Source organism: Diabrotica virgifera, chromosome 9, assembly GCF_917563875.1.
Source record: "Diabrotica virgifera virgifera chromosome 9, PGI_DIABVI_V3a".
Classification (NCBI taxonomy): Eukaryota; Metazoa; Arthropoda; class Insecta; order Coleoptera; family Chrysomelidae; genus Diabrotica; species Diabrotica virgifera.
Genome location: NC_065451.1, coordinates 216530855 through 216557414, shown reverse-complemented (window position 1 = coordinate 216557414; position 26560 = coordinate 216530855). Strand labels below are relative to the sequence as shown.

Sequence of the window (26560 nt, the reverse complement as noted above, 5' to 3'; positions counted from 1 at the left end):
TAATATACTGGTAGCACTCATATCACTTTAATTCATACGAACCTCGTCGAACCATTTACCTATTTTCTCTTCAGTTACTGCACCTCTACCACCGTGAATGTATTCTGCTTTCTTCTGGGAAAGTTGCTTGTGCCTGTTAAGGAAGTTGTAATACCATTTTCTTCCTGGTCGATCATTGGCAAAAGGAGTTTTAATATTTGCCTCTCGAACAAGTTTTTGTACTGAACTCAATAACCAATCTTTTTCAATTGGAAACCCCATCTTCGCAGAAGTTAATGTCCATTCAACTAGGAGGTCTTCAGTCTCTTTTCCCAAGTGAGAGTCGAATTCACAGTGCACTGAATCTCTTGGAGACTTTCCGGATACTTTATTACGCAAAGTAGTTCTCGGAACTTTAAATTCACGACTGGCTGTGGCCACAGGCATCCCTTCGGATATGTCATTTAATGCTAAATTTACTTTTGAAGGTGAGTACTGGAATTTAGTACTCTGCTCTTATTATTCTTCAGTGCGTTTGGCATTTTCACTGAAAGAAATAAAGTAGGTATACCTATGTAAACATGCTACATTAGTAGAAAAGTAAACTGGCCATAAGTGGATTTCGTTTACCTACTTGTGGCCAGCAGGTTGTCCATAAGTAGGTAAATAGTAATTTTTCGGTTTCCACTTATGGCCTCCGCCATTTTTTCAAATTTCATACTATTAATTATAATGAAACATAAATAATATCAAATAAAAAGGGTCTATTTACCTTATCTAGCACTTCCAGTGCAGAAAAAATATCATATAGTGTTGTATTGAAAAGGATGATTTCAGATATGTTTCTTATGAAAATTCGTTAGTTAGCTTAGCACGTGCAACACACTACCACTCAAACATCAACAATAAAATAAACTGATCAGTTAGGTAGGTTTTTGTCACTGTTCCCACTTCCTATAGAATTATTTGACGTTTTAGCAGGTTCAAGGTTATTGGTTGATGGACGCCATGCTTATTATCTTACAAATCACAGCGATATGGCCATAGGCGGGGTAGTGGCCATAAGTGGTGCCTCTGCCCTATATCATCAAAATCGGCTGCAGGAAACATATAGGTTAATAATATAGATGTCCATTCAAAAAATTTGGTCTCGGCCTGGAGGGGGATGTGTCACGAGAAAAACCTTATTTCTCTGGACTATATACGCGGCAGAAACACGACCCGACACAGAGAGGACAAAATCGACGGTAAGACTATATGGGACAGAGCTAGAAGTACAGATATACGACGGAGATTCAAGGTGTATAACATTAATAACTGGTTAACTATTTAGTGGGAAATAAGCCACAATTAAATTGAAAAAATAATTTTATTAACGTTAATAAAATTATTTTTTCAATTTAATTGTGGCTTATTTCCCACTAAATAGTTAATCATAAAAATGCCACAAGGAAATAGCTTCAGAACAACATTAATAACTGGGTAAGAAACATAAGAATAGAATGGAATGGCCACATAAGCCGAATGACAATAAATAGGGTAGTCATTACAGCGAGAGACGGTTCCCCAATAGGAAGGCGATCAGTGGGAAGACCACGAAAACGATAGAACGACAACTTACTAGAGGCACATTGAAAAAACAGACAGAGTCATGTCTATAAAAAAAGAAGAAGAAGAAGAAGCTTAGTCGACGTTAACTGGTAACGCGTGTCACACCACACTCCATCGTATTCCGGCTTAACGTGTTTCCTGTCCATATTTAGAACAGTATAATTAAAATCCCAAATAAAAATTTAGTAAATATGAAAAAATGTTTGATTTATATTCAATATACTGTAGGTCAGCGGTTCTCAATCTTTTTGTGTCATGTACCACCAAATACTTTTTATTATTTTTGATACCACCTAACTGAAATACATTTAGTGATGTAACGAATGTCATTTTTGAACATTCGCGAATACGAATGCGAATGCGAATATCTGCTACCGACATTCGCGAATGCGGATGCGAATGCGAATATTCAGTTTTTTTAAACTTGTTTCTATTTTGCAATGTTTTCTACATTTTATAATAAGAAGTTAATAGATATTTAGTGTAAATCAATCCGAATCTTACGCTTTATTTTATTACTTCTTCTTTTTCATAATCCTTTGTGCCCTTCGGTGCGTCGGATATATGGTTCCGCTCCGCTTCTTATCCATTTATTCCACGCACTTCTATTGGTAGCCAGTTTGTTCATATCTCTTCAGTCATGTCTCTCTTTTCACCTATATTACGGAATTGGTCCATCCATGTCTTCCTCGGCCTTCCCTTTTTTTGTTACCGATTTTGGCTTAATGTAGCTTTTGTTAGCCTCTTTTGCTCCATTTGCAAAAGTTTTGTTCCAAACCAGTTCAATTGTTAGTTTTCGATCTTCCATGTGTCATTATCGGATTAACTATGCTGTTATATACTTACACTTTTAGTTTTGTTATCTATTTCTGATTTCCCAACATTTGTTTAATGAGTATAATACGTAATACACGTTAGTAGCCTTCTTCATTTTATAACTCTTATTGACATGGCCGTTTTTCCATCATCTATTATATTTTCCAAATACATATACATATTTAAAATTAAAAGCTTTATTACATAAAACCAAATAAGAAAAAAGTGAAGGCTGATAATGTGATTGTTGAGGTTAACACATTCACGGACACGACTCCATATGAAGTCATTTACCTACTCCATAAGAAGACGTGTCCGACGTGTCTACATGTGAAGCGTGTCCGTGAATGTGTTAAGTTACCTTTTCTTGATAAAAAAGACGAGAAGTGATTAGATTTTGATTTTATTAACCAAATATTAACTTAAAATTATTTTTTTCTGTTATTCATATTCGCAAAATATTCGCACAAACTTGGCGAATGCGAATGCGGATGCGAATATGCAAAAATATGCGAATATTCGCGAATGCGAATGCGAATACGAATATTCGTTACATCACATATCTAACTAGGTGATCTAATTAACTATAATACTGGTGCTGATTTTGGCTGTTTTTGCGTTTTGTGTACCACCTCAAAAAATGAAATGTACCACCAGTGGTACATGTACCACAGATTGAGAACCGCTGCTAATAAAAAATGTTTATTAGGTATCCCACGTCCATATCTTAAAAGCCCATAATCACCCACAGACAATTATTATTTATTATACATACTTCCAGGTTTTCTTGACCCCGTTCAACACTCCTTTTGATCAATATTGTATTTTTATTGGGTAAGTAGCTGTTAATCTCGGTTTTACACCTCTCGGCTCAATTTATTACTTTGAAAGATCTTCATTTATTATTGAGGTAGATAAGGACTGACCTGCCACGCCATAAAATTGGTTGGGGTTTGCCTTTACTTCTTTTATTTTGATCTACTACGCAATTGGTCTATTATTTATTCAGGACCATTTAATGAATGTTTATCAGAATAATTCGAGTCTGTAGGTAATTTTGGAGGATTTTATTTGATTTTCTTTTTTTAATATTTGATGTAGATTTTGTTATAGAGAAATGGTTGAGGAAAATAAATGTCCCAACTTCATTGATAAAAATTATAGAAAGCACTTACAAAGAGGTAAAGGAAGAGTACAAATACGTAATAAGCATTTGAACTGTGGGTGTATGGTGTATAGAAGAATCCTGAAGATATCATGGACCGAGCATGTAACAAACAACGAAGTCATGAGAAGAGTCAGCAAAACAATGGAAATATTGGAAACCATCAAGACACGAAAGCTGCAATACCTGGAGTCTGGAGCATGTTATATGCGTAATGAGAGATATAACATACTTTAATTAATTATACAAGGGAAAATCCAGGGAAGAGAAGTGTAGGAAGGAAAAGAATCTCATGATTGTCTAACTTGAGGGAATGATACGGATGCACACCAACCGAACTGTTCAGAGCAGCAGCATCTAAGATCAGAATAGCCGTCCGTGATGGTTGTCAACTTCTGTCGCGAACATGGCACGTAAAGAAGAAGATAGGTCTATCGTTGGCGCCATTTTATCGCCCATTTTTCTTAATGCTTGTTACCGTCAATGTTCTTCATTTTTTAATACAACCATAGCCTCGGTCTCAAAACATCGCTTGTATAGAAATATTTTACTTGTTTGACATTTGGATGGCTTCTTGTTACAAATTTATATGAGCCACTTTACTTCACGTTTGCTTTTATTGCACAGCAAACTGCGGGACTGCATTTCAGAAAAAAAAATAAAACTCATTCACCACACGCTAGAGATGGGTGATGGGTCGGCATCTGAACGAATCCTTACACGGGAACGACTCTGCAGAAGAGATAACTAACTTAAGAAAAGGTTAATAAGAACTTTATTGAAAGCCGTTTATTCAATAAAGTTGATCATCTCTACAGTTTATCAGCAGAACTGTGATCCAGTGACCTTTGGCGTTCAAGCGATCATTAATTGGTTGATCATCAATTTGACATTTGTCTTAAATGTCACATTTCTTTAAATTTGTGTTCGTTTCTTCTTTGCAACATCTCTCCACCATCTGATCAGCATTGCTCTTACATCCTCATCCATGTCCTGCAGCTATTCCTTCTTTGATCTACTCCTACTTTCATTATTTCATACTAAATTTTTATCTGTTGGGGGATTATATAGATATGGATATATTTCTCCTTGTAATAAAGACAAAGACAAGATAAAATGATTCTAGGAAAAACAACCTTCTCCGGAAACTTGTAGGAGCAAGTAGGGTGCAAAGCCCCAGGCACAGCATAGAAAACGCAACAGCAGTGACACACTAGAAGGCGGGAAAAGCATAGAGGTATATATTAACATAGAGGGAGCCTACCTTCCGCGCTTCCTGACGACAAGATCTCAGGGACTGGTTTGCTGCATCTCCTTCTAACACATTGTATCGAGAATCTATAATGACATTCAGTGTGAAGATAGGCACGGAAGAGGAGGACAACTGTAGCAGCTTTACTATGCGTAAGAGTGAAACAGCACTAATCCAAATAAAAAAGATGGTGTCGTCACTTCGCTCTGAATGACACTCTCTCTATGCTAATATTTAACTCTATGGGGAAAAGTTCGCGCACTATTACTGCGCAGATCGTCGGCATTATTCGCGTAGTACCAGACAGTGTAGAAAATCGACAGTGTTGCCGATTTGTACATAATTATCAGATTTACTTAACTTTTATGACATTCTGATAATAAATATTTTTTAACATAATTTTATACGTATCGTTAGGAGACCGGGTCTCCTTAAACGCCTGCTGGGCTGCGCGGAGCATTAGCAACGGAGGCTGGTCAGCTTCTCGGCTCCCTTCATGCATCTCGGGATAACCCAGGGTCCTGTCTACAATAATAATAAAAAAACTGAGACGCAATCATGCGTTCTAATGCTAATGCTCCGTGCGTATGGATATTTAATGATGGAATTTAGACGTTGAATAATAGTGAGTATGCTTGTTGTTTTTCGCGATTCAAGATAAACAAAATAGTGTAGCGTGTGTAAGAAATTTATGGGGAGGCTAAGCCTCCCTTGCCTCCTCTGACGAGCCGCCACTGAGCGATCAATATCTTTACATTTTTTTTTTGGGAAAAAAACTTTTCTTGCTACATAGACTTTATGTTTTGGGAAATTTGCAATTTCCATTTCTTGTCCTAACTGCGGTAGCTTTGTTTCCAATAAGTTGGTTTCCCGTCCAATATTACTATTACATTATAAATTCTCAGACTTGGGAGTCGTTAGCGAAGATTTGGATCATTTAAAGTAACGATTTAGTCCAGCTCTATCGTTCAGCACAATCCTTGACGTCGTCGCTTGGTCGGGCACTGCAAATAAAAAGAAAACAAAAAGAGGTAGATAGTAACATAGTAGTCTCGCCATTCAGGAAATTTAAAAATCGACTGTTTTATTCTGTAAACTTGCTCAAACAATTTTTATCTATTTTCCTAGTTTACGTTGTGACTTTCAGGTTGTCCTTTTAGTTTTCCTGATAAATAAACGTAAGTCGATTTATCTATCTTACATACGTCCATCACATATTTGAATTTCTAAAAAAATACTATAACAGGGCTGTTACCCCTGTCTATGAGTATCTCAGAAGCAATTTTCTTGTTTCAATTCATCATCATCATCATCCAGCTTCTTCTATTATCCACTGCAGGACATAAGCCTTCTCAGCACGTCTCCAGGAAATTCGATCTTGTGCTAATTACATCCATCTACCATCTATTTTTTTTCGTCTGTCCAGCGTGTTGGTGGTCTGTTTTTACTTCTCTTGTCCATGCGAGGTCTCCATTCTAACAGTCTTTTTGTCTACCTGTCATCCTGCAGTCTAGCTATATGTCCGATGAAACTGCATTTTAATCTGGTAATTCTTTCTATGATACTTGTTTCAACTAGTTGACATAAAAAGTAAAACTTTTGAAATAAATGTAGGTTCCTATTGCCCACCTAAACACTCCATTAAAAAAGAGCAGTATTATGAATTCCTGAAAAGCTAAGGGGAAAGGTAGGTGAGGTCTCCTCCAAGGTATTGGAGGAGACTTCAATGTGAAAAACTCACATGTGGCTCTAGAATAACTACCACTAAGGATAAGGAGCAATCATTAGCTATTAAAGACCATAGCCGCGAATCACTATCAACTGGTAGAGGGTAGACCAACCTACTGGCCTACATATAGAAACCAGATCCCTGATTTAATGTTGGGATTTACATTCTGATCATTCGCCCTTAGTAGTAACCATGAGAGGCAAGATTAGTAAACAAGAAAGTAACCCTACATTAATAAACAAATTAACGGATTGGGCAAGTTTTAAGCTGAGCCTTGAAGAGAAAATAAATCTAGAAGTTCCACTACCAAACGCGAAGCAATTAGATAAAGAAGCAGAATTGTTGGTGAACAATATTCAGCAAACAGAATGAGAAAATATTCCTATTTTCAAAATAATTCAAAACAAGAAACATTGCAAACATAAGGACCTAGGAATGTAAACTGTGGATACAACCATCAAGAAGATGACAGGAAGTCACGAGCAACGACTTCATAGCCACGAGAATATTGAGGCAATTCAGCTCCTCGATACTACTGGACAATCTAGAAGATTGCAGAGGATAAATCCTTTTGAACTACTTTGAGTGATAGTGAAAAGCAGAGCAAAATGCTATAAGGTAAGCTCTTAAGACTTCAAGAAAACTTGATTTCTACCAGCCAATAGAGCAAGCGGGATTTCGTACCACATTTGGAAGAAATGATCACCTAAAGAGCATTAAAACGATAATAGAAAAGAGTATCGAATACAATCGACTACTCGTTTTGGCTTTTGTAGATTTCCATAAAGACTTTGACACGGTAGAATTTGACAAAATTCTGGAAGCACTACAAGCACGCCGCATTGACTACTGATACACAAGATTAATTTACAATACATACAAGAACGCAACTATGTCGGTGAAACTACATAAAAACACGGATCATATCCCAATCGGCAGAGTAGTCCGACAGGGCGATACCTTTTCGCCTAAACTGTTTACCGCAGTGCTACAATATGCTTGTAATAAAACACTTAACTGGGAAGAGAGAGGCCTGAACATTGACGGTAGAAGATTAACAAATTTGAAATTCGCAGACGAGATAGTTTTATTTTCTGACAACCTCAAGGAGATATGTACAATGCTACATGAACTTCAGTTAGTGTGCGTTAGTGTAGGTCTTAAAATAAACATCTCCAAAACAAAATAACTATACAAATACATATACCTTGGACACGAAATAAAGATCACAAGATACAACCAAACATGCGAACTACGAAGAAGAATAAACCTAGCATGGGCAGCCTACGGAAAACTCAAAGACATCTTTAAAAGCAATATACTTTCTTTAAAACGTAAAACATTTGACCAATGTGTGTTGTCTGTGATGACTTATGGTGCCGAAACTTTGACATTGACAGCTACAACTTCTAAAATGCTGCAAAAAGCTCAGAGGAAAATGGAAAGGTCAATGCTGAGTATATCGCTTCCTGACCGAGTTAGAAATGAAGACATAAGACGAAGAACAGGAGTTGTCGATGTAATTACTCGAATTGGCACCCTGAAATGGAACTGGGCCGGACACGTCGCCCGAATTAGTGATGGGAGGTGGACGAAGAGATTACTTGAGTGGAGGCCGAGATTAGACAAAAGAAGTGGAAGCCCCCTACTCGTTGGACTGACGATCTCAAGAAAATGTCAAGAAATTTGATGCAAAGTGCTCAAAATAGATCACAATGGACAAAATTGAGGGAGGCTTATATCCGACAGTGGACGCAAAGGGCTGGATGATGATGATGATGATGATGATGATGATGATGATGATGATGATGATGATGATGATGATGATGATGATGATGAAGCTCTTAAGTACTTAATTTAGGTTAACTTTAAATTGATCATTGGTCATTTATGATCATATTGTAATAATTGTAATAATCAGTATCGTACTGATGATTATGGGAAAAAATTATTTTAAAATATTAATAACACTTTATAAGAAAAATCTCTACAAAAACTCATATTCTTCTTTTTCTAATTTCTAAATGAGGCTCAAAGCTATCGCGAAACCTACTGTATTTTAATAATAATATATTATTGTACCATCTAAAAAACATATTGAATAATAGTACATATTAGAAAGAAAAATACTTAAAACAAACATTACAAATGTATCTACTGTTTCGTAAAATACTTTTGTAGGCCAATTTCATGCTCTAAGCGAGTGTTTTTTACATATGGCCAACCCACCTAACCACCTACCAAAATTTAGTCGAACTGTCCATGTGGTATCTATATTACACATTATTTGATGTGTTAAAAATGGTTTGACGAAATAGGAATTGCTTAATACTAAAGCAAAACGAAATCGACAGAAAATATGTCAGCAGATGTTGATACTGACGGTATTGGTGATGAGAAAATTATAACTTTTAGAAAAAAAATATTACAGGATACAGATAAATGCCATTAAGTTTCATGCTTGAAAATAGTTGATTGTTCAATGAGTTAGGTTGTTTGATAAGAAAACAGTAGTTTGTGATTAAAAATCGTTTTTTGTTTAATAAAATCTAGCTTTATATCTAACTTTAGTATACCTACTTGTTCCAGTATTCTTCTACTTTATGGAATCGATCTTTGAACTAAGAATCCTGACGAATATCCTGCTATTAAATGAAGTAAAAGTCAGACTTACTCTCAATCTTTATTATAACTTCCGACGACCGGTTTCGCTCTTTAAACTTTGTAGAGCATCTTCAGGTCAAAGGTAACAAGTTACAAAATGCTACAAATAAAAACCAGAATTAGCACATTGTCTGGTTGTAAAAGATGCTAAAGATCCATATTATCAAGCCAATGTTGAATAACATACATAAAAGTAGCGAAATAGCATATCAATGCACATGCAAGCATTCATGGGGGTAGTGGTACAAAACTTCCCTCAAACGCGACAACATGCGCAGAAGTATGCTATACATAATCATGCAATCATAACGTGTCGTACTTACATTCGGATACAAGGTGCCATCAACTCAGTTTTCATTATCATGATGTTTCTTTTAAAGTTATGTTAACGGGATATGGTGGAATAGACGGGCGTTATAGACCACCATATCCCGTTAACATAACTTTAAAAGAAACATCATGATAATGAAAACTGAGTTGATGGCACCTTGTATCCGAATGTAAGTACGACACGTTATGATTGCATGATTATGTATAGCATACTTCTGCGCATGTTGTCGCGTTTGAGGGAAGTTTTGTACCACTACCCCCATGAATGCTTGCATGTGCATTGGTATGCTATTTCGCTACTTTTATGTATGTTATTCAACATTGGCTTGATCATATGGATCTTTAGCATCTTTTACAACCAGACAATGTGCTAATTCTGGTTTTTATTTGTAGCATTTTGTAACTTGTTACCTTTGACCTGAAGATGCTCTACAAAGTTTAAAGAGCGAAACCGGTCGTCGGAAGTTATAATAAAGATTGAGAGTAAGTCTGACTTTTACTTCATTTAAAATGAACTCTCACATGCAACCCATTCAAGATCCTGCTATTACTTCTTTGTTCATGAGACATTGAAAATATGAGCATGTATGAGCAAATATGTTCATGATCTGGTGAATAGGGTGGATTTTGCAACAATTCGTATTTTAATTCCTGATTTACATGATGGATTATTCCGGTTATGTTATTTTGATTCAAAAAGATTTTATTCTTTTGTAAGTCAGGTTTTTTTTCATTTTTTCACTCATTTTTATATCCAGCTTGTACAAAAAGCTTGAAATAATAATATGAGTCGATTTTTTTACCAGTTTAGAGGTAATTTACGACCAAAATCCCAAAAAACTTATGCTACTACTTTGTTGGTCTAGACTCAAGTCTAATTCATAATGATGGAATGACGTATAAGCTCCTTTTGATCCTTTTTCTGTCTCTCCAATGGCACTACAGCTCAAATCGACCCTTGGCTTTTCCCAAACTATTTCTCCAACCTTGCCCGTTCCGCGTCGATCTTCTCCAGATTCTTGCACCTAGGAGCAAACTTTGCGCGTCTGCTGCCACTTCATCCTCTCACCTTTCCCGTGGCCTTCATTTCGGCCTCTATTCACACTACATGACCAGCCCATCGACCCCTCTTTGGTAGAGTTAATGGTTGTATCTCGATCCTCATACTCCGTTTTCGTTAATAAGGTATAAATATCTTCCTTAGGACTTTTCTTTCAAATACTTCCAGCTTTATTTTTGTGTTTTCTGTGATCACCAATGTCTCGCATCAATATTATACGTACTATTGGTCTCATAATAGTTTTGTAGACCCTGATTACTATTCTACTTTGAATTTCTGGTTCTTCTCTTGCATCCATGCTTAATACAACTTCCAGATATGTGAAACTTCCTATAGTTTCAATATCGTCCTCTAATTCAACTGTCCGTATGTTTTCTCTAACTCTGACCTGTGTTATTTTGTGTGTTTTGAATATTTATTTCTATAAAAAAAATAGTACAGTCTGTTAGCCATATTTGTAATTGTATGTTGTTCTGAAGCTATTTTCTTGTGACATTTTTACAATTTTAACTATTTATAATGGGAAATAAGCCACAATATTATTAAAAAATGATTTTTATTAACGTTTCGACGCCCAAATCGGGTGCCGTATCTAATAGAATCTAATAAAATCCAAACAGAACAACATAGAACGGGATCCTACAACATTCACAAGAAATAATACGAGGAAAATATCAATACCATACATAAAAGGACTATCCGAGAAACTTAAAACAATAGGAAATAAATTCAACATTTCAACAACATTCAAAACAACCAACACATTGAGATCTATTCTATCTAAAACTAAACCTAACAATGAACAAGAAAGGACAAAGAATTGTATTTATAAAATACCTTGTGAATGCGAACAGTTTTATATAGGTGAAACATCAAGACCATTAACCGTTAGAATAAGTGAACATCAATCTTATATTAAAAATAGAGAATTTGATAGATCTCAAATATGTCAACACGCATGGGATAATGAACATAGAGTTCAGTGGAGAGATTCAAGTATAGTCCTGAAAGAAACAGATAGTAAAAAGAGAAAAATCAAAGAAGCGGCTCTAATTATGCTAAACGAAACCAATTGTGTCGCAAATTCCTCGGTGGAATGCAGTAGGATGTGGATACCCATACTGAAAGAGGAAGTCAATAGAAAGAAAATACCACAATTAGTAAGAAAATAGTCGAGTTAGTACATATTTTATAATTTAGTATTACTTATATGTATATCCATGTATTATTGATATTATTTATAATTTAAACAAAATTATAGTAAAGTCAGAATTTGGTATTAATTTTGAGAGTAAATTAAATGTAAGACCAAATACTTACGATGTTGGGATAGTATCACGAGGTTTTTCCTGGTTTTCCCTCGTGATTTACTATGAGATCTCTAACGCGAGAATTTTAATGTCACCGTTGCTTGTGGTTGTCTTTTTAAAGACAGATCACATGCTATGATTTTTTGGTGACGGATATTCTTGAGTTGGAGTTGATTTCATGTAATCGAATGAACTATCTTTCAGTAAAGTCGTCCCAGGAACGCAACTCATAAATATTGGCAATATCATTTTAAAGTCTTCTACTTTAAAATGTATCATATGTATCTGAATTGCCGATATAAATGAGTCAAATTAAATAAATTATTAGAAGAATTTTTTTACTAAGCAACAACATTTGTGTTTATGTTAGTAGTATTTTGTATTTTGACAACGGCACCCGATTTGGGCGTCGAAACGTTAATAAAAATCATTTTTTAATAATATTGTGGCTTATTGTCCATTATAAATAGTTAAAATTTGTAATTGTAAATATATTTCTGCTGCATCTTCCGTTCTACGACACATAATTCTGATGTCATCGGCATAGGCGGCAATCTGTATTGATTTATTTGTTAGACGATTAGCTCTTTCTATTATAAACTATCTTTAAAGCGCTATCTCTTATCGAATGACATAGCTCATTGAACAACGCTATGTAAACGACCATTATATCCACCATATTTTATCATAGAAACCAATACCATCTTGCAGAATAATCGAATCATGTTCAACTAAGCCGAAAACATAAGCCTCACAATGCCAAAATGGCAAAAATCGATTCGAAATGGATATATTTCGTAGAAAAAAGATTTAGTTATAAAACCAAATTGCATATTTGAATAAATTAATATGAACTGAGCGGGAACTTGTCGGCAAGAAAATGTGGTAAAAACTCTTTCTGAAAACCCCGGTCGATATCTATTTGATGACTGTCGCGTTTGACAAATGACGTTGATCTGTCATCTCAAAAGAGCGAGAGAAATCCCTAAAATGTGCTATCATAATTTTCTTCGAAAATTATCGATATACTATATTATTTCGTATATTATAATGTCTGTTAAAAACAGTCTGTAAATGTTTTAAAACTGTTTGGGAATTATTACGCTTTTTAATGGTATAATATCTGCAGCAAAATAGTAATACATACTAATAAATGTGTTACACTATTAAAGTCCTGGGATACCTGAAAGAGAACTACACATGTATAAAATGATTTAAGTTTAAGTTAGAAGGTCTGGAAGCGAAAAAAAAAAGAATTAAAGGACACCGTACACATCTTATGGAAAATATAATGTCACTCAAATACAATAAAATTTACATGAATAAATTAAAAAACTTCATATCCATATCATTGCGGCAACTCTGAATGTTGATTTAAAAAGGCGTAAATTGCAATTAAAGTTTAAAGAAATCACATTTTTGAAGTCCATAAAACTGTCATTCATAAATACTATTAGTCAAGTGGCTATTGACCACTGAAATCAGCTTCCCATCATAGTACGTTCTTTAACGGTAAAATATTGCAAAACCTCTAAATTTTAAAGAACCGCTTGGATTGACATGAAATTTGGCATACACATAGCTAACAAGTCAAAGAAAAAAAGTGATATTGTGCCGATATGTGCTTTTGCCCTGGGGGTGCTTTTCACCGCCTGTTGGGGGGTGCAAAAAAATTCGTCCAAAGTAAGTCCGGAAATGGATAAACTGAATAATTTTAAGTAACTTTTGTTCTATAGGGTTTTTTCACTAAGTCAATACTTTTCGAGTTATTTGCAAGTGAATATGTTCATTTTTTCAACAAAATAACCACGCTTTTAGATGGTTTTTCGCAAATAACTCAATCTCTATACTTAGTAGAAGCAGAGTTATCGCTAATGAAAAATAGGTTTATATTCGCCAAATTCCAAATGGAATACTTTAACGTGAAATAACCAAAAAATAAGCACATTTCGGGGAAAACTCATTACAACTTATTTAAAGTGTTTAAAAAAAGCTTCATTTTTGTTTTGTAAAAAAAATTTCTAGCATCAAAAGTAAACAAGTTACGCTCAAAATATAGTTAGTCCCTTTTTTTGGTAAAAAAATCGGAAAAATCACCCCATAATTAGTATCTCAATGAATCGTTACGACTTCACAAGTTTCTTGACTCGTGTATGTATTGTTTATACGATCTGTAAGTTTCATCGGTTCAAAGTCCTTATTATTGAAAGGGCTGTAGTTAAAAGGGGTTGAACGAGTCACTGATCACGAATGTATGCAAATTTAGAAACACCAAATCTTAATAAATTTTTGACTAACAGAAAAACAAAAAAATACATGATATTCAGAAAAGCAATGCTGACTTTTTTTGTTTTTCGAAATTTTTGGTATCTCTAACAATTTTTAAGTTATTTTGAAAAAAAGCATATTTTTCAAAATTAAAATTTTTAAAAATTTTACTTAAAGCCAAATTTTTTCAAAAATAAGCACTTTGAATCGATGAAACTTACAGATCATATAAACACAAGTAAAATAATTTGTGGAGCGGTAACGATTAATTTCATTTAAGTTGCTAATTAGGGGGTGGTCTTCCCGATTTTTTTTTTTGCCAAAACAAAAGGGACCAACTTTATTTTGAGCGTAACTTGCTTAAATTTAATGCTAGTCTTTTTATAAAAACAGAAATAAAGCTTTTTTAAAACACTTTAAAAAAGTTATAATGGGTTTTCCCCAAAAAGTGCTAATTTTTTGGATATTTCACGTCGAAATATTCTATTTGGAATTTGGTGAATATGAATCTATTTTTCATTGGCTTTAACTCTGGTTCTACGAGGTCCAGAGACCTCACGCGTACACCATTTTTTTTACTTTTTTACAGGCTATATTTTTGCTAAGAACGTTTCTTTCGGCAACATACTTACTTTTTGAGTTATTTGCGAAAAACCGTCTAAAAATGAGGTTATTTTGTTGAAAAATGAACATATTCACTCGTAAATAACTCGAAATGTGATGACTTGGCGAAAAAGCTCTATAGAAGAAAAGTTACTTAAAATTAGTCTGTATTGTGGAAATATATTTTTTCACCACCATGGCAAAAGCACACATCGGCACAATATCACTGTTTTTCTTTGACATGTAAGCTAGGCGTATGCGAAATTTCATGTCAATCCAAGAGGTTCTTTAAAATTTAGAGCAAAAACCGTGAAAGAATGTACTATCATGAGTTAAGCCGATTAGAGGGACTACAGTAAAACCTCCGTTAACCGAAACCTTTTTAACCGAAACATCGTTTAACCGAAATGGTTTCTATAATTTTTAACATTTTTTACACTTTTTAACAGTTTCTATAATTTCGTCAATAAAAAGTGAATTTAGAAAAAGCAATAAAATTAAAGAAAATGAACATGTTTAGAGTGTTTTTTTAAAGAAATCTTCTATTTTCTTTTGTGTTTTCCTTTGACAACGATGTTTTGCAGCTATATCTCTCCAATACTATGTAATTTGGTAAAAGAAGAGTACAAAAAACAATGTTATTTTTAACCGAAATTCTTGTTATCCGAAACGGCTTCCATCCCCCCCAATCATTTCGGTTAATGGAGGTTTTACTATATATACTTTTCTACGAGTGACCGAATTACACCTAATTTATTATCTACCTATAAGATAAGAGTAAGCCTCTGCCTTAATACCTGCAGAAATATTTATGAACTCTCCATTCACAAAATCTCTTTTCTCTCTCTAACTCACGCACGTACCCATTTGATTTTAGATTAATTTATATCCATTTACGTCGTTATTAATCAAAATTCAGAGTTGACGCAATGATATGAAATGATTGTAATTTCGAGACGAATCTATTCATGTACATTTTCTTTCTTTTAAGTGGCATTATATTTTACATAAGATGTGTGCGTTGTCATTCGTTTAAAAATAGCAATTTTTTTTATCGTACTGGAAAGATAAAATCGTTGATTTTATGACCAAAAATTGCATCATCTGCTTTAGAATGACAATTCTTATCCCAAAAAATCTAATTTGCAAAAAAAAATTCAATTATTTCAATGAATGATGTAATGGTTTAACTTTATAGTTTGTTGTTTAATGGTAACATAAACTTTTAGTCTGTGAACGGTGCAAAGGATTTTCCAGATAAATATGTATATTTTGATTACCACTTGCCAGACCTTCTAAACGAAAAAAAAAAAACACAAAATATCAGGTGTAAACATTAAGAACAAAAACAGTAAAAACATGTTAAGCTTTTTAAAAATTGAAAATGGACAATTATATCAACAAACAATGAAAACATTGATCATTTAGTTTTTTTAACATTGTATTGCTCTTTTTGTAATTATGAAAAAACGTTTAGTTAAGCGTTTATATCACCTGATATTTTATCGCCAAAAAATTGTTTATCGGAGCAACAAAATTATGATACCTACCTATACAAAAGTCTCATTTTTTATTTCTCGATAAACAATATTTTAACAAGCATCTTTTGTCAACTGAGAACAAGTTTTCAAGCTCATGGTTACTAGACACCAGGGCATTATGTGCATTGGAGGAAATTGTGACAAGTCTGGTCAATCTTGCAGCACTACTGGAATTCGACTTTGTCTTTGTCAGCTATATTTAGAGAGTTTTCGAAAGGATAAAGTAGATTAGGTGAGTCGATTCATCACTATGGATGCAACTGGGGTCTATCACCATGATCCTGAATCAAAACAAATGGCTAAAAAATGGTGTGAGCCTGGTTCTTCATTTCCGAAACGAGTTTGTGTCAAGAAATCAGCCAAAACGGTATTGGCATCAGTTTTTGGGATGTGAGAAGAATTTTGTTTGTGGATTAGGTATGTACTTGCAAACTGGTAAAACAATAAATTCTGAATATTATCGTAACCTTTCAGACCAGCTTAAGGAAAAAATTAGTGAAAAAAAACAGGTTTGCAGAAGAAAAAAATCATTTTTCAACAGGACAATGCACCGTGTCATATGAGAATTTTAACTATGAAATAAATTTCGAATTGTTGGAGCATCCACCGTATCCATCAGATTTGGCCCCTAGCGACTTCCATCTGTTAGCTAAAAAAAATCATGCGTGGAAAACGTTTTTCATCAAATGATGAAGTCATCTGGAAGCGTATTAACAAGTGTATACATTTTTAAATTTATTTTAACATAATGTAGATTTATTTATAATCACAACCATTGTTTGGTTCTGGGGCTATTTTGCAAGTATTCAAATTCACTGATGATGGACCGATAGGTTTGAAAACGTTCTGATGAACTCATTTTATTGAATCCATTGGGATTCTAAAAATTTTTAGTATATATACCTTTTACATAGAAGTGGTTTTTACTTCATGTTCCAGTTTGTTTAACTATAAGGTATACAGCCAACCCAGGGAACTACCCCTTTTTAAGTGTATACATGTTCAGGGAGACTATACTGAATAATAAAGTGTATTTTAAATCATAAAAATTGTGTTTTTCTTATCGAACCACAAAACTTATTGAACAGCCTAGTATAATGAACCAACTGATACAGAAACAGACCTAAATATGTAATAAACATTGTTCTCAGTATCCAAATGATGTAGTAACTTGTATAGCTGCCATCAAATTATCGCAGAAACCTTATTTTAAGCTTATTACAAATTCATTTGTATTTGAGTGATGTCGTTAAGTTTCCGGGGCACAGGTACAAAGTAATAAATGTTAATATATTGTACGTTTAATTACTATACCTGCTATTCAGTATGTTTACCTCTCGAAACTTAACGAATAGCTTTGTAATAAGCTTAAGATACGATTTTCTGTAATAATTGTTTAGCAACTATACACTCCTTTAATCAATTGAATTGTAGAGGTATGTGACATGGACCCTACCTGCTCTCACGTTGACATCTCTAGAATGAATAGATCCCTCGGTGTTCTTCGCCAAACAAGCGTAGACCTGGGCGTGCACCTCCTGTCTGTAGTCCTCCGCTCTGAAGGGTGGGAACACCAGATTGCCGTTAGCCAGAACCTGTCGAAGGCCGGGGACGTCACCTACGGCGGAACCGTCGGCACGCACCCAAATTATATCCGGGGGCGGGTTACCGCGCGCACTACATTCCACGACGGCGCCGGTGGTGTTCGAGAAGTCGACGCGGTTGGGGGGTTCCTTGAGGAAGACGGGACCTGCCGTCGTGTCGTCTTCGGCGCGCACACTCGCGGCGAGTAACACGAAATAGAGGGATGCTAGAAGCATGGCCGGGGCGGTAACAGCCGGGGGCCTGCAACAAAAAGACAGTGTAATTTAATAACTAAATTAAATAAAAATAGCACAAGGAAATATTCCTGTACTAGCTGTATACCATAAATTACAAAAAAAAAGACTTTATCTTGTAAAAGGTATATTTAAAATCCCTAAAAAGGACTGTATCACAACAAAACGTTTTCGGAATCAATATTCCATCATCAGTGTTCTCACAGGTTTACATGCTATAAGCCACCAAAATGTACGGGTAAAAACCCTTAAATTGATTTTAAACCGTTGGGTTACATTATATTATCCGATTTTAAAGGATGTTAAAAATATTTCCAGATTAACCCCTGACATCACATGACATCGACCATATTGGTTGGGAAATTGTAGGTAGAACCTTACATGGCAAAGTTTGTCACCTAAGCTCTGCCATGTAAGGTTCTACCTACAATTTCCCAACCAATATGGTTGATGTCATGTGATGCCAGGGGTTATTCTGGAAATATTTTTAACATCCTTTAAAATCGGATAATACCTATAATGTAACCCTAACCCCCTGTTTAAACCCCCTGTTTAAAATAAATTTAAGGGTTTTTACCCGTACATGTTGGTGGCTTAAAGCATGTAAACCTGTGATAACACTGATGATGTAATATTGATTCCGAAAACGTTTTGTTGTAATACAGCTCTTTTTAGGGATTTTAAATATACCTTTTACAAGATAAGGTTTTTATTTTTTAAATTAAATAAAGCAAATAAGTATTTATAATATTTCGATATGCCTTTACCACAATGTCTTTTGGAGATTATCAATAAAGCTTTCAAACTCTTCATAATAAGGAAAATGATCATAAATACGTTGACTCCAATCCCCATACTTCCTGAATGACATGCTCTACCAATATCTTCTCCGCAATTTAGTCGTAGCCCTTGGCCAATCGTCAGTTTGTTGCATACCTTTTCTTATTATTATCCTCATTCACAACATCCCATCATCTAAGTTTTGGCCTATCTATCTGTACTGTTCAAATAAATCCATTTGAACATTTAAAACTATTTAAAAATATTTTAATTTAGTAATAAATATGTAACTCCACTTTTGACAAAATTTGCAAATGTGATAAAACACATGAATAAGTAAATGACAAACCAGTGTTCCGTGTGCATAAAAGACATAATGTAGTTTTCAAAAAATATTCCCCAAACACCAGGCACCCGCCTACAAGCCAGAGCAAACGAGGTCAAAACAACCTCTCTGCAGACGTTCTCAAAAATTCGTCAAAGATTTAAATATACACATTTACAAAGTGCTCTCCAATCTGTCAAAGATTGACCCGTTTTTGGTGTAAGAACAATTAATTATAAGTTTTGTAGTGTCCTTTTTTTTGGAAGCCTAGACCATAGGGTTGCCGCATCTTCACACCTTACAGTTAGGAACTACGTGCTAGTGACTTGGATGGACAATTAATAGTGTACACAGACATTCGAAAAATTTATAATAACTAGTAAGTAATATATTGTAGCTCTAGGATTTTGTTTAAGTATATTTATTTTGTTTACGTTATGTTCTAGTTTTGTTTCATGGTTTTTTTCTCTCGTTAACAAATTCTTAGTACAGTTGGACAGATTTTTTAACCGTTAGTGTTTAAGACATTCCTAAATTACATGTAAGACTTTTCAAATTTGTATCCAGCAACCTATGTTATACACTCTATCTCAGTTTTAGTTATCCTCTCTGGTTATTTTTCCTATTGGCACTTGTTTGCTTATTTTGTTTTGAATGTTATGATATCCAGATCCTGGTATATTTTGTATAGTTCAAAGTTATATCTTCTTCGTCAAATTCCATTTTAGTTTGAGCCTATGTATATGTGTCGCAAAATTTTTCTTTCAAAGATGGCTAATATTCTTGCCTCATTTGTATAAGGTGTCCAGGTTTCCGAACAATATGCGTGAACCTATCTTATTTTAAGGTTTTGTAAATATGTATACCTATTTTGCATTTTGTTTTTCTTTGTGTTGAACTGGTTTTAAAAGTTATATTTACAATAAATAAACATTTACAATCTACTATATCATCTAATCTTCTAAAATTAACAACAATGACACAACTATGTCTAATCTTCTGAAATAACATTGACCTGGTTTGCCTTAGGGTAGTGTGTCTTCGACCATTACTCTTTATTTAAATTACCACTACTTTACATTTAAATGATATTCACCTTTTTATAGAATCGTGCGATTTTGCAAACTTTTTGCCGGTGACGCATTTATTGGTCTGTACTAGAAAGAACTAAGCTTAAACGTATTAAAAAAAAACTCAAAAAACCCCAAAACTAGAAGTTAGAAAACTGAAGGAAGATGGTGTAAAAGAGAAACTCCAACAGAAAATATCTAAAAACCTTGGTAAAATAGACACTAACGCCTACAAGGTCAACAATCGGAAACACCATAAAAATGTCTCCCAATTTCATGCAAAAACATGTTAAAAGAACCGATAAGAAAGAAAGATAATAGGATGACCGAATAGATACTGGCCATGATGGACCAACGCAGACAAGCCAAGAACAAAAGCAGTAGCAAATACAAAAGCATTAACAATGAAGTAAGAAAAAAGATAAGAGAGACAAAACAAACTTTCTTTAAGGAAAAATGTAACAAAAGAGATCTTCTAAAGAAATATGACCTATTCATCCTACATAAGAAGGTTAAAGAAATTGCAGTATTGCTAAAAAGAAGCCAAAATAGATGAAAACGGGAACACCATGATAACTACTGACGAAATGCTAAAACTGAAAAGGAAATAATATATTGAAGAGGTCTTCGAAGACCAAAGAGGAAACCTACAAGACATATCGTTAGAAGAAAACAATACAAGTGAAGATTACAAAGGAAGAAATACTACGGGAGGAGTATAGGAAGGAGACGAATTTAATGGCTGCGTAACTTGATGGAATGATATGGAAGCACATCGATCGAACTATTCAGAGAAGCCGCATCTAAGATCAGAATAAGGATGATGATTGCCAACCTCCGACACGGAGATGGTGCGTAAAGAATAAGAATATTTAAGAATGCATACTTGAACATGAAAGAATCCTTTCTACTTTTTCTAATTTATTTAATACTATTGTACCTATATTTTTCCGTGTACTTTCTCCCTGTATAAGTCTTCCCTGACACCAAAAACTACATATTCCTAAAAGTCGTTAGAAGATATTAATAAATAAACCGAAATGAAGGTCACTTGGTAAGTAGCATCTGGTAAATAATATGAACTGAAATGATCTATTTATATGACATGCATCTGGATTTAGCATTAAATAAACTCTCATTGCGTAGCGAATTTTGGAAGAGAGTATTGAACGCCAAATTGGGGTTTTATAGTACCATTATAAATAAAAAACAAATTATTTTGACTACTGGATTTCTATTTATGCTATGATGTCATCCAGATGTGGTTTATTTATGTTGATATTCCATTAGATTCTAGCTAAACTTGTTCCGGGTGAGATTTGTAACGCACAATGTGAGGATTTTTGTTTTCGACACTTCTTTAAAGCTTCTTTAATTATGTAGTACATAATATATTACAAACATGTACTTAACACATTCGAGGTCATGACTGCATATGAAGTCATTTACTCCATAAGAATACGTGTATAAAATGACAGCGTGTCCGCGAATGTGTTAATTACTTTTTACAAAAAAAAATGAAGCATAACTCAGGACGTTCGAGTACTGAGAAAAGTATATGGCCCGGTGGCATATTTTCAGATGCTAGCGTGTGTAGACACCAGGGTGCTGAAATCAGTTAGGGTTTGGAAAAACAGTACATTTACAAATACTAACAGATTTGGACACTAGAGTGTTGAAAGCAGCTAGCTTTTTTAGTGGTTATACATGCATACATCGCACACCTAGTTCAATTGTGCCACAACTGCAAAAAATTCGAATTTTGGGTTAAGGCTGTAAAATATTGCCTATATAATGGCCCATCTAATGCAAAAACAGCCTGAACTAAAATATTGTTTTGGATAAGTATAAAGTAAGTTACTTCGGTATTTCACTGTAGGGTTTTTGGAGGTTTTAAAAATGCAATACGGCCATAACTGGGAGATGTGGCGATAATATACACTGCCACAATACAACCGATGTAATTCAATACGTTCAATACGGCCACAACTGCAAAAATCAATTGATTTTTTCATATATTGCCGCCGTATCTCCTAAGTATTGTTTTATAAATGACTTTCTTCACAATGAAATATCGCCATAACTATCAAAACAATAATAACGTTTTATTTTTAATAAATTGTAATAAGATCCAGCCAATAAGTGTATAATTTACTACATAAATTGTAATTTTGAAGCAAGTCACTCTCAAAATAAATTATTTACAGGGCATAACGCATTCACCACAGCACGTTTTGCTCATTTCTCGAGAATATTGTGTTTTGCACTTACTTGTGGCACTATTGAACTAGGTGTGCGATATGCTAACGGCTATTGACACTGATTTTATATACCTACTGCTGTGGAAAAATATTTAAGTGATTTAGGTATTAATAAATAATTAAACGTTGTTGTGAAAATAAACAATAATATATTAACACAAAAGAACAACATACAAAATAATGTTGTTCTGAGGCTATTTCCTTGTGGCATTTTTATAATTAACTATTTAGATGGGAAATAAGCCAGAATTAAATTGAAAAAAATAATTTTATTATCGTTTCGATGCCCAAATCGGGTGTCATTGTCAAAATACAAAATACTACTAAATTAAACAAAAATGTTTTTGCTTAGTAAAAAATTCTTGTAAAAATTTATTTAATCTGACTCATTTATATTGGCAAGGCTATAGTAATTTTGTTAATGGCAGCTCGGTAAAGGGATGTAGAGGATCTGTTAAACCATTCTCACAGGTGTCTAAGCCATGACGGTCTTCTTCGGCCTGGCCTTTCTTCTTCCGTATACCTTGCCTTGTATTATTAAATGGAGTATATTACACAGACTGAGTTTTATATATGGAAAGCCTCAATTATCTCGGAAACGGCATGCACGATTTTTTATAGATTTTGCTGACAAAGGGTTTTCTAATGCGGCCGATATAATAGTGACAATTACATTGTTGTCAGAACTTCCGTTTTTCTGTAAATCTAATGAATTTTCTTTTTTCAAATGGAACACCCTGTATATTTTTGGGTTTTAAAGTCCTTAAGAAATCCTGATTATTTTTTGTGTTATATTCCCTATATCTAAATACCATAATTTCGTAGTTATTTAGCTACACTTAATAAAAAAAAATTTAAACAAATTAAAAAAAATGAATTTTTTCAACCCGGGTACATTATTTTAGGTTCTTTTGATCATTGGAAACAAAAAAGGTCTTTTGTAATTTTTCTCTAAAGTTAATATTTTCGAGTTATAAACAATTTAAACCTGAAAAAGACGAAAAATATTTCATACCTTCTTCTTCCATTCAAGAATCGTATTTTAAATGTTACATACCTCCTTCATCCACTAGAATATCTCTTATTAAGGTTTTTAGAGATACAGTATAAGTGTCATATGATAGTGAAGTTATATACCACCTTCATTCACTAAGAAACTCAAAATTTTAGAAAATGTTACATACCCTCTTCTTCCACTTAGGTCTTCATGGTATATTATTCAACGAGCATGCATTTATAGGCAGCTACTACTCACGATGAAGTTTGCGGTACGAGCCGAAGGCGAGTGTCGTAATTCATCAGAGTGAGTAATTGCCATTACATGAGAGTAGAATACTATACTTTTTCTACGACCTTTTTTTTATTTTAATTAGTAAAAAAATATATTGTCAGCTAGGTATGTAGGTACTCGAGATTAAAATTATAATATACAGAAATAAATGTTGTTTTATAAAATTAAAAAAAAAACGGCAAATACTGTCTTACGTATTGTAAAAATACAACAAGAAATAGTCAATTCAAGTTTTATTCGTTTTCGAAAATTTTAAGCACTTTGTACCTATTGTCAATGTAATAAATAAGAAATGGCTATTATTGGTGGACATATGTTATAAAGTTATAATGTACGTTTTTAAATTTAACTATACAGGGTGGTTCATCTTATTCGCCTCGGTCTCTGTACGGAAAACCACTTGATGTTTTAAAAAAGTTTCTTCACAGAAATATACAGGGCCTTTAATACTACAACCTAAAAATAATGTGAATTATACAGGGTGTTCCAAAAAGGAGTGGTATATCAAAGTTATATTTTTTCTTATGGAATGCCCTATATCTGATGACATTATTGAATTGACCTTAAAAAATAAGTTATACTTTCATAAGGGTTCCCTATACCTAAATACAGGGTGTTTTGATTTATTTCAATTTTTATAAAAATGTAAGGTTTTAGAAAAAAATAAATATCTACGAATCTAAGAAGCAGTAACAAATTCTTTCTTGGATCTTAATAATAGACTATTTAGCATACTTAAACAGATGCTTGTTGCAACAAAATTTCTTACAGGGTGGTCAAAATATGAGATTGTTCTATTAACAAGTTCAAGCTGTAATAACTTACTTATTTTAAATAGAATACCCTATATCTTACTAGTCTATCGCGTAGAAAATTTACTTAGCTTTCAATTTGTATTAGGGTTTCCTATACCTATCTTTTTACAGGGTGGTCAAAATATTAGATTGTTCTATTAACAAATTCAAGCTGTAATAACTTACTTATTTTAAATAGAACACCCTGTATCTTACTAGTCTATCGAGTAGAAAATTTACTTAGCTTTCAATTCTTATTAGGGTTTCCTATACCTATCTCCCTTCATTTTTTAAATATTTAAAGATTTCCTAATTTGTAAGCTTTAAAAATTAGAATTAAGTACCTATGTCTTGGTTATGTACAACACATCAAAAATACCGGCAATATACTTAAATATCTTATGAGCATCAAGTTAGCTAAACACCTATCACAAATCGATTCGAAAGTAGGTGGATAATTTGCCGCTAATTAGTCGTTAATTAGTTGTGAAAATACCGATTTTGTCGTTTCTTTTTTTTTTTTTATTTTTTTAGGTGCTTTGCTAACTTGATATAAAGTTAGCAAAGCACACCTCCGAAAAATGACTTTAGAGCGTTCGTAGGAGAATCGGAATAGGATTAGTTTTTGCCGCTAATTAGTCGCTAATTAGTTGTGAAAAAATTAATTTTCTAAATTAATTTTTTTTTTGTTTTTTTGGGTGCTTTGCTAACTTGATATAAAGTTGGCAAAGCACGCTTCCATAAAATGATTTTAGGGATTTCGTAAAAGAATGAAAATAGAATGAGAATTTGCCGCTAATTAGTCGCTAATTAGTTGTGAAGAAATGAATTTTCTAAATTAATTTTTTTTTTGTTTTTTTGGGTGCTTTGCTAACTCGATATAAAGTTGGCGAAGCACGCCGCTATAAAATGATTTCAGAGTTTTCGTAAGGGAATGAGAATAAAATGAGAATTTGCCGCTAATTAGTCGCTAATTATTTGTAAAGGAATTTTATTCACAAAAAATTTTTTTTTTGTTTTTCACGGTGCTCCACTTACTCGATATAAAGTTGGCAAAGCACGACTCCATACAATCATTCTAGGGTTTCCGGAGAAGAATAGCAATGGAATAATAATTCTTTGCTAATTAGTCGTGCATTAGTTGTGAACACACCAATTTTGTCGTTTTTTTGTTTTTGACGGTTCTTTGCTGACTTGATATAAAGTTCGCAAAGCACGCATCCATAAAATGATTTAGGTTTTTTTGTAGTAGCATGAAAATAGGATCAGAATTTGCCGCTAATTAGTCGCCAATTAGTTGTGAACAAATTGATTTTCTAAATTAATTTTGTTTTTGTTTTTTTGGGTGCTTTGCTAACTCGATATAAAGTTGGCGAAGCACGCCGCTATAAAATGATTTCAGAGTTTTTGTAGGAGAATGAGAATAAAATGAGAATTTGCCGCTGATTAGTCGCTAATTATTTGTGAAGGAATTTTATTCAGAAAATTTTTTTTTTGTTTTTCACGGTGCTCCGCTTACTCGATATAAAGTTGGCAGAGCACGACTCCATACAATCATTTTAGGGTTTCCGTAGAAGAATAGCAATGTAATAAGAATTCTTTGCTAATTAGTCGTGCATTAGTTGTGAGAATACCAATTTTGTCGTTTTTTCGTTTTTGACGGTTCTTTGCTGACTTGATATAAAGTTCGCAAAGCATGCATCCATAAAAGGATTTGGGTTTTTATGAAAAAGCATGGAAATAGGATCAGAATTTGCCGCTAATTAGTCGCTACTTAGTTGTGAAGAAATTATTTTTCTAAATTAATTTTTTTTTATTTTTTCGGGTGCTTTGCTAACTTTATATAAAGTTGGCAAGCACACCTCCGAAAAAT

At 33.7% G+C, this 26560-nt stretch overlaps 1 protein-coding gene across 1 annotated transcript in view; it reads right to left on the bottom strand.

The window, feature by feature from the left end:
* Positions 1 to 26560, bottom strand: part of LOC114337166 (cell adhesion molecule Dscam2) — a 477141-nt gene that overhangs the window by 406066 nt on the left and 44515 nt on the right. Inside the window, exon 2 of the mRNA XM_050660810.1 lies at positions 17785 to 18173. Within this exon, the coding sequence (XP_050516767.1) occupies positions 17785 to 18148 (364 nt within the window). The 5' untranslated portion in view covers positions 18149 to 18173. The remainder of the gene's footprint in view (positions 1 to 17784; positions 18174 to 26560) is intronic.